The sequence below is a fragment of the Neopelma chrysocephalum genome, unplaced genomic scaffold, assembly GCF_003984885.1.
Source record: "Neopelma chrysocephalum unplaced genomic scaffold, ASM398488v2 Primary Assembly neopelma1_72, whole genome shotgun sequence".
In the NCBI taxonomy this organism is placed as follows: Eukaryota; Metazoa; Chordata; class Aves; order Passeriformes; family Pipridae; genus Neopelma; species Neopelma chrysocephalum.
The window spans coordinates 7,441,042-7,457,920 of NW_020897732.1; the positions used below are offsets into that span (position 1 = coordinate 7,441,042).

General features: G+C 37.1%; 1 protein-coding gene across 1 annotated transcript in view; it reads left to right on the forward strand.

The window, feature by feature from the left end:
- Positions 1–16,879, forward strand: part of PTPRN2 (protein tyrosine phosphatase, receptor type N2) — a 645,766-nt gene that overhangs the window by 602,181 nt on the left and 26,706 nt on the right. The window contains exons 18-20 of the mRNA XM_027687014.1: positions 8,127–8,246; positions 9,391–9,557; positions 15,173–15,226. Of these exons, the coding sequence (XP_027542815.1) occupies positions 8,127–8,246; positions 9,391–9,557; positions 15,173–15,226 (341 nt within the window). The remainder of the gene's footprint in view (positions 1–8,126; positions 8,247–9,390; positions 9,558–15,172; positions 15,227–16,879) is intronic.

Consider the following 16,879-nt stretch of genomic DNA (forward strand, 5'->3'; position numbering starts at 1 on the left):
GTGGCTTTTCTAATGGCAAAAGACCACTTCCAGGCATCAGACTTCCACAGTTATCTCTGACCCTCCAGTTTACTTCTGCAGCTCCTTAGTTTCTTGGCATAGCTCCTCTCAGTCAGCAAGTGCCAAGTTAGTTCCAACTTTCCTGGCTCACCCATTTCTTTGAAAATTTTCTAGCCTGCAGGAGTTGTGTTGTCAGTCATCCCATTGATCTGTTTTGCCACAGGGCTTCCTAATCTGTCTGGATATTCTGTGTTTGTGGCTCAAGCACAGATTTCATCTCTGCCTGCTTGTCATCTCTTGGACCACTCTGGAAGTTTTCCAACCACTACTTTAATTAATTTTTAAAAGCCTCCAGCTGATTTAAGTCTTCGTTTAATTTTATCTGGTCTTGTTTTCATCTTTTTACCAATTACTATTTCTGAGAGATACAACCTTCATTGATTCTATTTTGGTTCAGTGGGAATTCCACCTCACAATTCCCTTTCTTGAAAACTGGATGACTCTCCTCACATTTTACCTGAGTGGTTAAACAATTTGTCAGGTCTGTGGGTTGTTTTCCTCTCAGCTGGAAAGAAAATTCATCCTCAGGACAGGGTTTTGCTTTGATAGAGTTCCATTTTATTTACAAAGAAAGTACAGAGTTTTATTTCCTTGAACAAAGACAGAATCAAAGAACAGGCAATAACTTCTTTTTTTCCAAACCTCATTCACCCAGTGTTTTACCCCCAACCTCTCTTTCAGCTTTTCTTCTACCAGGATCACAATGCTAGTTTGTTGAGCTGTGCTGGTGGTTTCTTTATTCCTTTTACACATTTATGCTGCTTATCAGGATTAATCATCTTGCCTTGATTAATACTCTCTCTCTGCATTAAGCACATGAGTTTCTAGAGAAACTCATGGGTCCATATGCTTCACGTTTCTCTTGTTTTTGATGATAACTTCTGTAATTTCAGTTATCAGGCTTCATAAAAGAGTTTGCTTGTTTCTTACATTTATCTTGAATGAAAGGTGATGATTTTGTCCGGCAGCTTCAGTGAGATTTCACTCAGCTCTTTCACATAGCGCTATTAAAATTCAACATCTCTTTGAACATAATTCAAAAGGAAGAGGATGTAGAACATTTCTGATCTATAACAAGTTTTCGCAGCAGGAGTTCCATGTTGTGAATAATTCTGGAGGCATAAAATTTTATTATTTTCCGTATGTGCTGGGTTATAATTCCACAAAGTATTTGACATGAAGAACATGTCTTAACTTGCAAAGTATTCTAAGAGGCAAGGGATGATAATATGCAAGAAAACTATTCCTAAGAGGTAGGATATTTAGAACCAAATGTCCTTGCACTGAAAAATTGTTCTTAATTGTGGTGGTTTTATAAATTGCGTGTCTGCTAAGGTTTGTCATCTCCAAATAGAGATTCCTGTAAGAGGCCATAAATTTTTCCTCTTGTAAATACCCTACATTGTGTTTTGCTATTGTAAATCTACTCACATTTGCCTTTCTTTGCCTCCTCCCTTTTGGAGGGTGGTGCATTTTCACTTTTTTTTTTTTAACCTTATTAAGTGAAATAGAGGGAGAGAACAAGCACTTCCTGCCATGTTTTAGTTGCCTTAGAAAATGAAATCATGTGTGATACGAAATTTTCGTATGCATTTGTTTTTCTGTGATGTCTTCCCTCCATGACAAACATGATTAATCATTCTCTGAGCGTTACATAACTTCTACAGAAGGAGTAGAAAAATATGATTTTCCTCATTTTGCAAATGTTCATTGAGGTTCAAAGCACCTACAACAGCAAACCTTGAGGTTAAATATAACCCACGCTTGTAGTTTAGACCAGAAAATTCCCTTGTTTTTTGCCTAAATAGATCTATAGCTCAGGCTAGATAGTTCCCCAAATGCCTTAGTCCCTGAAGGGCTCCCGTGTGGCAAGGGTGACAGAGCACATACCACTCATGAGCAGCACAGGGTCAGACACAAGACCAGGAAGGCAGACTTCAGGTGCTGCCCCTTTGTGGTTAGGATGCTCCTCTAGGAAGCAAGGAAATGCTTCATCCTACATGTTCTGAATCAAACACATGCTCTTCACTACCCCATCCTTCCTCCACTACTAGCCAGTACATGAAATAGTCTTGGAAATACTCTTCACCCTACTTGTTAAAGCTGGACATGTCTTGCCAACAAAAAAAAAGGGAACTCCCTGGAGTGAAGGTTTGTGCTTTTATACTGAGTAGGGAAACCTCATCTTTACTCCCTTGATTATTTTTTACTTGTATTGCAGGACTATTAAATGTAAAGTGGGGAAGGAGTCCCAAGAATAAAGTCCACAGCCCTAATGTGAGCCAGGGATTTCAATTGCCATTTGCTTTTCATTGCCCCAGACCTGCATTTCTTAATCTAAAACTATTTTTAATTTTCTCTACTCATTTTCAGGAGTAAATTATCAGCACCCGCTCAAAAACTGACTATTGGTTTCCTCCCAGATCGCACTGGAATGTTAAGAACTGATTCCTGAGTCTCAGTCTCAAGGACACGATAAATCTTTGCATGTCTGATCAGCAGCACTTGCTTCTCTCTTCCAGTTTTGGAATTCAACAAAAGAAACACAAAATGCTGTCAGTTGATTGTTTCCTCTGCAAAAAGGATTACTCATCAGTGATCTCCAAGGGCAAATCCCAGTGGCAGGAGACCATGTCCCTGTAGCTGAATGAGTCTTCCTGCAAAATCAGTGTTCCAAGCCCATGGGCTGAGTAGGAACAACTGTACCAAACCCTATTCAGCTCTAATTGCTGGTTTCTGTGCTCCCAGTTCAGCACGTTTTGTAAGTGCTGAAATTAATTTACGGACTAAATTACTCTTCTGCATTTTGTTATGTGCAGAACATGGTGCTTTCAAGCAGTTTTGATTCCCAAGTTTTATTTTCCTTGCCTGGGATGGGACTTTCTGCATGTCTAATCAGTTCTCACCTTCAGAAAGAAGAGCAGATGAAAACCAGTAGAATGCAATTCAATGTGTAAAATATGCATACTTTAATTTAATAAAAGAAAAACAGCAAGGGAGATGTAGGCACAGAACAGTAGCCCCTAGAGCTCTAGTAACTTGTCAAGCCATGAGAAATAAATATAGCATTAGAAATTCCATAGGCGTTCAGTAAAGGAGTGTGTGTTTGCCATGCTCACTTGTAATTATGGCTGTGGTTGGAGAAGGTACTTAGAAGTGGTTCTTTTAAAATTTGTATCCCTTTATTGCTTAGCTTACGTCTTTTCAATACTAAAGTGCAAAGCTAATTACTGACGTTTTTCGTGGACTTTTGCTCCTTGATGTGGTTTTGTCAGCACTGCAATTCTAAACAGAGCTCATATTTAAATTATTTAATAATAAGGCTTGAGTTAGGAGTCTACTGAGAAGAATAAGAGCAGTTTATGTCTCTCTGAGAAAGCATAAATTATTGCAACACATGCAATCATCTTCAGTTTGCCTTTCCCGTTGACTTCCAAACAAGTTATGCTGTAACAGCAGGGGACATAATACAGGGAGCCAGACTGATGACCTCATATTTATATATGGTCCTCTCTGAAGCCATCTTTTCAGCTGCAGCCAGATACTTTTTAAATTAAATACAGATTGTTGATCTTTTTTTTTCAACATACAGGTTGGCTTAGCTGTCAGGCACTGCTATGATTTTGCGAGTGGCCATTCTGACCTTGCCAGATTTGACCCTTTTCATATCAAAATGATAAGTCATTTTGAAACAAAACAGTTTGCAAAAAACATTTGTATTACTTTTTGACTGGCATACATTGCAAAGTTCTAGTTGATAAACAAAAATCTAAATTCCCCACCATTTTTTTTCTTCAGTTAAAAGATCTCCTTTCTTTTAAAGCTTGAAAGAAGTCACAGTTGAGTTAATTATTTTCACAATATGTAATTGGATGAATATTATCTGACCCAGCAAGGGTTAGTACCTTGCTTTGTTGGATTTTTTTAGGAGTTGTGTTTATTCATGTTGAGTTTTGATTATCATTAGAAATTATTTGGGTTCTCTTTGCTGTTTTTTCTGCTTTTCCAAATCTTTGCATTTTCCAACTATATTGGAAGCCTAAAAGACTGAAAAGGCACACTCTGTAGTTTGCTGGAAATCTCTCCCAGAAAGCAGCTGGTGTGATTAGCCTGTTATATTTAGTGAACTGGCTGTGTTTAACTGATTATTCCATCTATTTTCTACTTTTAAATCATCACATTTTAGAAACTTCTCCACTAGTTTCCATTAAAAGAGGAGTATCTGGGCAGAGCTCTTATCTTGTCATTTCCCCATCAATAAAATTAAGAAAATGACTGAAAAATAAGTTTGGGGAGGATCATTCATTACAAAAAGAAGCTTCAGAGTGATGAAGTGTCTGGAAAAAAAGGAGTTTCATATTAACCGTTTTATTTACAAGCTTATAAACAAGGACATTTTCAAGTATAAGCTATCAAAAAAATGATATTTTATCAGATTTATGGCAGTTTTGTAACACTGGTTCTGCTATTTGTGACTTTATTTTTCTCCTTGCTTAAAAAACCAATTCTGTTCTCCTCCTCAAGTAATTCGTACTAAATATAATTCATCCCAGTGTGGAAGTCCTTTGTATGGGACTGGCATGCTGGATAACCACAGCATGAGGTCTCCACACTTGGTGGGTTTCATCAACAGGGAATCCTGCGGATCTCAAACACACTGCTCATCTTTGGGTTGCAGGATTCAGCCTTTAATTTGCAGTAAGTGGAACAGGATGGTGTTATTCTTGTCTAAGAAGTGTTTTGAGAATGATGCATACAGCAGAACCTCATTAAAGATCATTAACATGTTACTCTCCAGGCCTATAGGCTGAGGGTAGACGTCACACAAAATTACACACTGTCCTCCCTTTTCAGCAAAGCACACTCTGTGAGCTCTGCAGTGAGCTCCTGCATGTAACTCAGACTTTATCTCTTCCATTCAGAAGACTCTGTTCAACATTTCTTCTTCTCCTGGAAGTATTACCATAAATTGCAAACATGAAACTGCCTGTGCTAAGTGATTTGAATAAGTTTAGTTTTATATATTTCAAATATATATGTGTGTGTGATATAATATATGTATAAATGTTTAGATTTTATAGACACTTAGAGTCTAAGACAACTTTGCTGGGCTCTACCTAAACATAAAAGACTCTGCCCTCAGGGCTTGATATTCTCTTCATTCTTCTATCACATGCATTGACTTACTTTCTATTGTGCAAGCATACAAAGTTCAGAAGTATGAGAATTACCATGAATTCGCCACCAAACCTCCTCCTTTATTCTCTAAGCCCAGCTGAAATGTCTCTTTGGTAGCCAGAGGCACTTCTCCAGAGGCTCTACTGGGATTGTGCAGACCTGGTCTGTGCAACCAGTTCTTTTGCTACCAAAACACACTTTCCAGTTCATGGACAAGTCTCCACCCTGAGCACAGCAAAGGGTGAGTGTTGGGAGATGCAGCTTCTGAAAAACTCATCAAGGAGCTAAAGACGGGGAGGTGAACCAACACCAGTATAAAACTCTGTGAACTGCTTTTGATTCATCCTGCTTCCACATTATTTGGGAAGAAATCTAGATACCAACCAGATGTTCTAATATTTGCATTAGCAAGGAAACAAAGAAAATGCTGTAGTCCTCCAGTCACAGGCTGTGAGCCTTAGTGGAAATCCCATCTCAGTTGTAAGCACAGGAGATGCAGGGGCAGTTGTTGTAACAGGGATGATGGCACTAGATGGTATTGCCTTCTTGATTTAGTAGATTTGACTCCTACTTTTCACACAATGACCTAAAAGAAATATTATACCCCAGAGTAACTTTGAAATTGTTTGTTTAAATTAACTTTCATTTGGATTTATGCTTAATGAAATCTTCAGAGATGCAGACAGCCCCTCTCTAATGAAATGCTCTATCTTTGAACCAATGAACAGGGTTGCCAAACTGTAAGAATTCCTCTCTAAATGAGTGGGCTTTTATAATGTTACACTTGGGTGGCACAGGCAGAGTGCTCGATGATTAGTTTATGGTCTAGATCATTGTATTTTTATTACACTCATAAAAACTGTGTTTCTCCTCATTTTCGTAATGGCTTCAATGAGCTTCTATACCTTCTAGAGGCACATTAAATCGTTATGTGATGGAAGAACTGATTTAGTGGGGCTAGTTTTAAAGTAAGATGCATGTTTTGAATTCTTATCTTAGTCTGATTGCTGACTGAAAAAGTGAAACTACGTTAGAATGAATGAAATCTGTAACATCTTCCTTACATATAAAGAAGGTTCCCAGCTGTGGCCTGAAATGCAGTACAAAAAAGATACAAATGATAAATCTACATCTGTCTGTAAAATGTCTATAATTTTAAAGTATTTTTAAATGGTTTGTGGCATTCTGAGATTTTAACATGATGATGAGGGAATTACAGTATTTTTATTTAAAAAATCTTTTAAGGGGAAAAAAGAAAACAGATAAGAAAGATTATTTTTTATTCTTAAATTCCACTGTAATTTTCTCCCCACTTCTTTCAAAATGATAAATAACCCTATTCTGTGCAAGCTCTAGATTCATTTCTCTAAATGATTCTAAGCTGGTTTTAAAAGTTGTTTTAATTATGTTGCAAAATGAAAAAAAGGGAGGAAAAATGTTATTTGTTTTTCTATATGCAAGCTCTTCTTAAAAGAGAAGACAACATCATTATCCATGAATGGGAAACCTTTTTATTTGATATGTAATTAAAAAAAAATAATCCTTGAATTGAATGTATCATCTCATCTTTGCACAGTTTAGACAAAGGCCTTTTTTGTTGACAAAATTTACATGTCAATACAGTTGCTTATAAATATTTCTGTGAAATAAACATAACCCTTCACAAAAAGAACAGTTTACTCTACATTTAGTAATTTTATATGCTAGCAAAAAGACAATGAAAGTTGTATGCAAATATAACATCAATGTACAGCATAATAATAACAGTTTTTAGTAATTATGCTGCTTGGTATTAATTCTTAGGAGCCTTTTTGTTCAGACATGGGCTGTGTTTGGAACAGAGATATGCCAGACCAGAGCATCTCTGCTTGTTTGCTGTTTGTGGAAGATATCCACAAATGCTTTAGTTGAGGATGTGCTGGATTCCTGTATCCTACTCTGTGGCTGGTCTAAATTATTGAGTGATCATGCTGGCAGTGAAGATACTCTGTTTTCCTCTGTTACTGCAGTACTTGTGCTCTGTGAGAGCAATAGCAGTTGGACTTTCCTTCTATCTCCAGAAAAAAAAAAAAAAGGAAAGTAAAAGGAGAAAAGAGAACTAGAAAAGAGAAAGGGGGAGGGGAGAGAACAAAAAGAAAAGGAAAGAAAAATAACATATAAACAAGAAAAACACAGAGAAAAGGGAAAAGAGAAAGGAAAAGAAAGAAAAAAGAAGAAAGAAAATAAAGGAAAAATTGAAAGAAAGAAAAAGAAAGAAGGAAAGAGAAAGTAATGCACGTTTGCAACAAATCTTTTATAAATGTGCATTTGGAGGGCTGATTTATCCCTCTGAAACATTTCTGGAAGAATAGATTTGGTGTGTGTTTTTCCTGTCTTTTCTTCATTATTTTAGTTCAGGTGCAACTTTTATGATTGTTTCAGTGATGCAGCACTTTAATGATTTTGCTACTTGGCAAACTGAAAAAAGGCACTGAGAACAGAAACAGGTTTCAGTATGTGACTTTAGTAGGTCCATGCTGCTTTAGTGTTAAATATCAAATCTTAAATAGCTGGGTGTTCTGCTAGCATCATTCAGTTTTCCTTTAGTGGATCTAAAAGTTTGAGAGAAAAGCAGCTGAACACGGTACCAGGAGCAAGGAGAGATTTTGTGGATGACCCGAATTGAATTCGCGGGAAATTCTTTAATATTTCATGGACGCCTGCAAAATATGGTGCCAGTTTATTCAGGGATTTGAAAGCAGCTGCAGAGTAAAAGTGTCTAATGAAAATGAAATAAATTTCCTGTGAATGGAATAAATTTTGATTGTGTGTCTGAGTGCAGTAATTATACATGTCACGCAGTAATTAGGCAGTCACAATGTGGCCACGGTGTCTTTCTTTGTCTGCAGATGGTCTGGGAGAACGGCTGTGTCGTTATTGTCATGCTGACACCCCTCGTGGAAAACGGAGTCAAACAGTGCTACCACTATTGGCCAGACGAAGGGTCAAACCTCTACCACATCTATGAGGTACCTACACAAAATATCTGGTTGCAAACGTGACAGTAAGTGCACGGGTTGGTTTCAAACGGGGCTAAACAGTGTTGAAACCGATCTAACCTGGAGGTCGAGCCGAGGGCTCTTAGGCACACTTGGTGTGCCTTCGAGTAGTTTCAGGTTTGCAAAAAACTGGAGTGCAGCTTTCATAGCAAGGTAGTTTCCATCGGATAAAATATAGTAAATAGTGAGTCAAATATTGCAATTTTAATAAGGGCAGTAATTTTGCTTTTCAAATGGTTTTGCAAGTGGTTGATATATGAGAGCGTGTATTTATATTTTATAGGAAAATAGTATTTTTAGAACTAGTGAATTTTGCCTTAGGAAAGACATATGTATATCTTTGCAGAAAAGCCTCTATATTGCTGTAGTAATTAATCCTATCTATTTTTACCTCTTGTCTCAGTCACAACAACAAATATATATTTTTATTTTCTGCTCTGCATTTCTAGCCCAAAATATCATATCACCAGTTTTCTTTCAATGTAACACTGACAATGGCTGTCAGATTTTTCCAGTTGTCCAGCTGTATAGAGGAAGAAAATAACACCACAATGCCAAATACGAAGAAATGTGGAGATATTGTGAAGAAATATTGTTATTTAAGCTAAAATGCGAACCAACTCATTGCCTGAAAAGATGAGCTCTGCAAAGAAACTGCATTTTTTAATGCTTATTTTTCTTCATAACAAAGAAACCAAATTTTCACTTCTCATGTGAGTTCAACTCAGATTTTTAAGACCTCCAAGAGTGGCCTGGGCAATGCACTTGTGGGCAATTCCAAATAGAAAGCAACTGTCAGTCTAGGACATTTTCAATACAAACTACCTTTTGTATTCACATAATGTTATAAACTTCGTGAATTTTCTTTTGCATTAAAATTGTCAAGATTTTTCTTATGTTTTCAATACAATAGCAGAGGCAGCTAACCCCTTTCTGACAACTACACTGATTGCTATATCAGTTTTATTTTTTCTCCCCAGTACTGGCCAATTTGCTAATAAAAATAAAATTTTCATGCATTTCCTTCATCCCAGACCTCTTACACCTGCAATCCTGAAGACGTGACTTGCAACCAAAATTGCTGATCTCCATTTGTTCCTTCCTGTGGGTGTAGGTAAATCTTGTCTCTGAGCACATCTGGTGCGAGGATTTCCTCGTGAGGAGCTTCTACCTGAAGAACCTGCAGACAAACGAGACACGCACAGTGACACAGTTCCACTTCCTTAGCTGGAACGATCAGAGGGTTCCTGCTTCCACGAGATCACTTCTGGATTTCCGCAGGTAAAGCACAAAGTATGACTGTTTGTTTAAGATGATACCAATCTGAGGAACTAGACTAGTGCTTTTATTTGTCCTTTAAAGATTTTTGGTTTGAAAGGGGGTTCCTCAGCCTGTGATGTCACAATGCTAAACTAACACAAATATCTGCAATAGGTTGATGTTTAGTGTTGTTTCACACAGAGATGTTTCCTGGTTTTAAGACATACTCATTTCCCATTTAGAGATCGATACCTTTCCTCCTTTTGTACAGTTCTTCAGTGCTGCTTCTGTATTTCTTTGTTTTTCAAGAATTTATCCATTCTGAAACTTCCAGGCTTTTTGTGTGGCTCCTCTAAGATCCTTATTTCAGGACTCTCACAAATAAATTAGGAAGTATGAGCATGCTTGAAAAAAAGAATCACAATGGAGTCATATGGCGATAACGTCATTCCCATGGGAGCATTTGCTCATAAGGATCCAACAACGAGGTCTGTAGACCTTTGGCTGCAGGAAGGTGAAAATTTGAGAAAGCAGACAAAAATGTTGACAAAGCATACCCTCTGGAATTTTAAAGAAAGTCAACGTGGCTTTAAAATACAAATACACAAAGGCAAAAACCTGTGAAAGTCCTTGCCACCTTCTCTAATGTTTGCTGTGTCTATCTAAATTTTAATTTGAAAATTAAAGCCATGCATGATAAATACTGGAGCGAAATAATCTTCATTTGATTGCAAACCGTGCCCAGTGCATCATGTGTAGGTGTTAGCGTGTATCAGCTAATCCACAGCGATGCGCTTATGACTAATGAAAAGAATCTCCGAGAGGTTTGGGGAGTTAGTTCTCAATCCACAAGCGGCCTGTGGGATCGCGTGTTGTTCTCTCTGCACTACAATATTATCTACAACCCCCCGAAGTGATTATAAGGGGCTCAGCGCTCAAAAGGTCCAAACTTGTTTCTTTCAATAAGTGCTGGAAGCTCTGACTGATGCCGGTGGAAGTTGTGCATCTGCATCCGAGGGGAGAAGCTGGCGTGTATCCAACAGGAGCTGTTTGCACAGTTGTCTGTTGGCAAAATTTTACCCTTAAAAACTTGGGACTTAATGCCGCCCTTCATCCATTCAGTATTCTTGTACATCTTGCAAGGCTTTTCAAAGCACAGAGTCATCTCACACGGTGCAGGTCGGGTAACAGAGTACAGCTGCTCTGAGTCACTTGGGGCTGTGACCAGGTGAGAATGTGAGGATATGCTACAGTCGCAACACAAAAGCAATAGTGGAGAAAGGAAGCATAGGATGGAGTTGAAATTGTAATTGCATTTTCAAGGTTTTCTTCTCCGGGTTCAACTTGAATATGGTTTTTATAGGTTGATTTCCCTTTGCTTGTGGCACTGAGGAAGTTGCCTGTAGAGAATTTCTGTAGTGAAGATTCTGAGTCGGTTCCATTAAGCTGTGTGAGGTGCAGCACAGAGCCAATGCAGCAACCGACTTCGCTCTTTTTAAAGTTAGTGGGAAATCTGGTAGCAATTCTAACTAGAGTATAAATGAACCTGTACAGCCAGGACATCTGAAGTTTGGAGTGCCTCGGCTCTGACTTGCTTCAGTAAGGATTGAGGTCCCTGCATGAGCTACAGGATTAGATCTACAGTAAGTCACAGTTCACATCGCCAAGAAAGCGCTTCTTAGGGTGACATTGTGTAAGGGTTAAATAGCCGAGTTGGAGAAGTGTTGTGCAATACTTTGAAAAAGAAAAATGATAACTAGATGAGAAAAGTAGTGGAGCTGCCACTCTTTGTATTTAAAGCCAGTATGGGAATGAACCTGTTAAGATTTAATTGAATTCTGAGTGTTCATTTCACATGTATTCACAGTCCAGTGTAGGGGACTGTAACCATTTGCTACGTGCAGATTTTGTACAATGAACTCATAGTACTGAATGCATAGTAAAATTCCGCCTGAAAAGGAATTTTGGCATGCAAAATAGCTGGTCTATGAATCTCAGTTTTCTTGGTCATCTGATCTTTCTTTTTTCTTTTTTTTTTTTTGTTTTTTTAAATGACAAAAAACCTAATGCACTATTGCTAAAATAATGTATTTGGAATTCATTTATACAATACATGTTTTGCACCTGAAGCTTTCTATTTAAAGTACAAACTCCGCTGGATTACAACAGCTGAGTCATAAAGCCCCCAGAACAAATGCCTGACGGTGCTACCATACTCTTAGTAGGGTAGTGCTAGGAGGGGGCTGCTCTCATTTCTTTTAATCTTATCTATGTTTTTATGTGCATTCAGTGTGTTTGTATATATATATGGATATGTGTGTATATTTATATATTCACATACATATATGAAATTAAGCATATACATAACCAACCCTCTATTTTTTATAATTCATCACCAAGAAAAATTGGATTCCCAAAATTACCTTGCCCAGAGTCTGTCTGTGGAAATATGGACCTTAAAATTTTTATTGAAGTAAATTTTCCTAGTCTCTTTGAAAACTGAAAGCTTACATTTCTCTTACTATGTATCAGACAGTGATTTAGATGATTTTGCATCTAGAAGGTACATTAAACCTTGCTGAATAATCTATCATACTGTCATAATGTAGGTATAAATTGCCAAAAAGAGATTATTCTATATATTTCACAAATCTATACAAAAGACAGTCCCTGAGAGGTGAGGCTACTACGGAAAACACTGGTCAGTTTTAAATGCTTCTGGAGTCCTAATTTCATTTTGAACAATAGACCAATCATTATTGCTCTGGACTAGCTTGTTAGTCATGCACTGATATGTGTCATTAAATATTTCTTGAGCCCAGAGGGAGCACATTTACACTTTAAAGAGGGACTGCTAAGCTAAAAGATAATTAGCATCACATGTGAGGGCTTTGCTTAAAATATATATCTATTATGCTATCACTTCTCGCTGTGTGCAATGGCATTTACTAACACTGCTCACTTTAAAAATGGACAAATTCTTATTTTGCCAGCTAATTAGCGGTTGCCAGTGTCATTTTTGTGATGTTGCAGCTAGTAATATGAGCCCAGTTGCATAGTCACAAAAGTGATCATTGGAAACTGTGACTCTGCTGCAGGGACAATGTGGGAAACCCCTTTTCTGAGCCTCTAACGACCTCTGACCTTTGCTTGCTGATGGTTTGCATGATGATTTCTTTTTCACTCAATGAGCCAAGGGTTGGTTTGTATTACTAATCATTCTTTCTAAGTTAATTCTTCCTGTATATGTATATATATATATATAATATATATTTTCTTCAACATTCAAGAACTTTGCTTACTGATGAATTTTCAGCTCACTCTCATTAGCCAGAATTAAGAATGAAATGAGATGTTGCTGCATTTCTAAATATTTTCATAAACTATATATAGACAAAGCTCTGAACCAGCTGGATTGAAACCCTTTGTTTTAATGTGTTTTCTGAAATGTGTGATAATGAAAATGTTTGAAACGCCTTCAATAAAACTGACAAACATAAGGTGTCTTTCCCTAACATGTGTCTCTGGCTGTCTGATTTACTGAGAGGTCTGATAGATTTAGATCAAGTTTGTCATTGAAATTACATTAGGATTTTGGTAGATGGCTAGTCACAACATGCAAATATCATATTAGTGGGACCATGCAAGGAACAAAGGAACCACACAAGCAGAAAGAAAAATGGTAAATACCCCTCTGTAGTGATTAGCTTTTATTTAATACTTTAAATGCAAAAACAACTCTTTGCTAATGCACATGATGGGGATGGGGGGAGGATGACCAGCTGCACATCAGGAAATGCAGACTGATTGTATCACGTGTCTGTACAGACATTTCAAATATAACTTATTGTACAATACAAAAATAAATATCAGGCTTTATATCATATAGAAGGAGCTGATCCTCAGATATGACCATCAAGAATTGAATGATTCATTCATGTGTAAAGTCTGCTGCAGCTTGAGTCATTGAGGTTTTGCTTGGTACTGCCTGTGTATATATGTATTTATGGACCTATAAATGGTCCATTTAACTTCTGAAGTCAAGTGCTCCTCAATGACTTACCACTTATTTCACAGAACATTGTTCTACTGCATTAATTACTTACATCCAGGGAATATAAATAGAGACAGGATGTCTCTGCAAGTATGATTTACATAAGTAAGCAAGAGAGTAAGAATTGTGAAAAACTCCTGAATTCAAATGTTTAAAGGGAATCATTACAAGAACTTAATATTGTTTTCAAGTTTGGTTAGAATATTAAATAACAAAAAGCAGAATGTGAAAACATAGTTTCGTGGGATATCACCAACACCTTCATAGCCTGTTTAGGTTGAGTTCCAGGTATCCCAACACCCTGTCAGAAGTTTAGGCATCCTCAGGCTATACTGTAAGCAATGTTTAAAGATATATGCATATTTTCACAGCACAGATGTTGGTGAATAGTTGAACAGCCAAGAACTAAATGATTCAGTAGGTTAGTTATGCTTTAAAATTCATAATAACATCATACCACTGTTGCCAAATTTCAGCAGCTCAGTTCAATTTAGCCATCAGGATCCTGTGTGACACTTGCACTGAGATGGGAACTATTGGAGGGTCTGGGCACCCCTTGAAAGCTGCCCTATGAAATGGTTTTATAGGAGACCTTATAGCTCCAGTAAACTCAAACACCTCATCAAATAATTTGAATGCAAGATTTTGATTTCCTGAAGCAATGCTTTCCCATTTTAGTCTTTATTCATCTTGCCTTGTTAACATATGTGTGCATATTTTATGGGTTTTTGGGCCTGTAACATACTTGACATGCAAAATATATCCTAGAGCGAAAGAGAGGGCTTGGGATTTGGGGTTTTGTAAGGCAATTTAAATGGAATTAAACCAATTTTGTGGGCTCTATTCTTAGACTAAGTATCTTGGTTTGCTTGAGCACTAGTTAATTCCTTCATTGAGTTTACATATCAGCAGACCTATTCTATGACTGTACTTTTATTGATTGATTTCACATATATCCTCTTGCCCCTGAGACTGTTTAACCAGGAAGCTGTTGAAGGCAACAATATTTAAATATTAAATGTGTAAGACTTTTGCAGTAGAACCAAAGCAGTAAAGCTTACTGATGGGTTTAGTTATTTTTACTACAATGCATTACATTTTAGAATTTTTAAGCCTTTCAGGAGATTTGGTATTTGCCTTTCTGGGAAGAAGTGGTGTTACAAATCAGCACACATTGTACAAAGAGTACTGGATTAGCCATTTTTAATTTTGGATTCAGTTTGATGCCCCTTGATATCTCTTTGAGCAAGCTCATGAACTCAGAGTTTGCTGTAAAATTAAAGCATCTCAAGATAATCTTAATTTTGGAGCTACATTAACCTTTTGAGAAAATAGCTCATTTATTTTGCCCAGACAACAGTAATAATGGGATGTTTTCTGGGATTTCTACAGCAGCAAAGCAGAAGTAAACTTTAAACAAGATTATGTACCTAACAACTGCTTGTTATATTAAGAAATTATTGTCCTGAGTATTTCTTTAAAGACAGCAATATTTGCATTTTCTTATTGCTTATTTTTGACAGTTGGCTAAAGAAAAAGTTATAATGTGCCTAATTAATTTTTTGTGTCTGTTTTATTTCAGAAAAGTAAACAAGTGCTACAGGGGTCGCTCTTGTCCAGTAGTTGTTCATTGCAGGCAAGTACAATTTCTAAAATAGCTTTAGAGAGATCTGTATGTGTTAGAATTTAATATAGATATAAGTTAAGTGGGCAAGTTAAAGCTTTAGATTAATCACTAAACAGATAGTGAGGTAGGCTGAAGGTATTAAGTTTAATTCAACTGGGTTTTAATGCTAACTAATACTTAGGATCTGTTTTCATAATAAAATTATCCTTTCATATGATTTTGTAGATGTTGAGCCATGACTTAACAAGGTATGGTCAGACTTTCCAGTATAAGTAGCACTTCAATTTCATATATCTTCAAAATTATGGAGGTTTTTTGCATTCCCTCCCAATTTAGCCTTATTTTATTAACAGACAATTATGTTTTATTTCTTCTTTGCTTGCTTTTAGAGATCACGGTAAGAGGGCAGTGTCAGGGAGTGGAAAACTGCCTGAGTAATCCTTTAATCACAGGTTATTTTTAGGCCTGACAATCTGATAGTTGCACACGAAGGCTGTCAAGCAGGTCAATAGAAAACTTTACTATAATGTTGGGTTTTGCCATTGGAGGTTCTGAGTTGTAAGGAGAATGCTGTACTAGTTATCAAAAATATCCTTGTAGATAATGAAGACAGAAAAAACTAGCCCTGCTAAGAGGCAGGATGTTTGCCATGTGGCACTCCACTTTGGATGGTACTGAGGAGGGAGGGGACGTGTTTCTCACCTGGTTCAGCTGAGTCATCTTCCACTGGATGCAAGGAGGCCTCAGCAGAGGAGAATGCTCCAGAGGCGGCTTGTTTGCATTGCCTTCAGGAAACCTGAGATAATAAATATCTGAACCAGAATGAAGAGCCTTCAAGTTTTTCATTGTTTCCTTACTACAATGGATGGAAATATGTACCATCAGCTCATCAGTTTTTGTTTTTATTGGTCCTGATCGCTGCCTTATCTCTCATTACTCAGCTTAAGTAATAAGATTGTGTCTTTGTTCCCTTCATAGACAGAGAAAAAAAAATTATTACCTCCTTTTCTCTAAACAGCGATCTAATAACCGAAAGAAAAAAACCTCTTTCTACAGAGACTTAACAAAAATTAAGTTTCATAATCTGCCTGTAAACAGAATGCAGTAACGCACTTCGGGCTGTTCTATTATTTTTCCTTTCGTTAATTCTTGTACACAAATTGAGCTATCAATAAAAATAATGGCTTAATTAATAAAACTACAGACCAGTCTAATTGGTCACACACGCACCTTTGTAAAAATTTTGGGGAGGGAAGGAAAAAAAGCTTTTGCTTAAAGTCTTAATTATGTTTGCTAACAGCAGCTCTAAAAGAGCATCACGCTGGCAATTACACATTTCTCTCTGAAAGGGACAGAAGCTGCGTTCAGATTAGTGCACTTTCCCCCTCATGAGGCTCAATCTCACATCTCTGAGGAAGGGCTATTGATACATAAAAGTTAAAGCTGTTTCTTAGGAATTACATTATAATATTTTTTCTGGTCGTTGCAACCAAGGAAGAATTAAAGGGAAAGGTAAAAATAAAAAACCAAACCATTCATGATGTATAGTGAAGAAAGACTGCAGTCCCTCCGTAACCAAATATTTTAGTTCTTGAACAGGTCTCTGCATTCCCTCTGAACACTGCGTTCAAATGCATTTTTGACTGTTCTGGTTAATGTTCT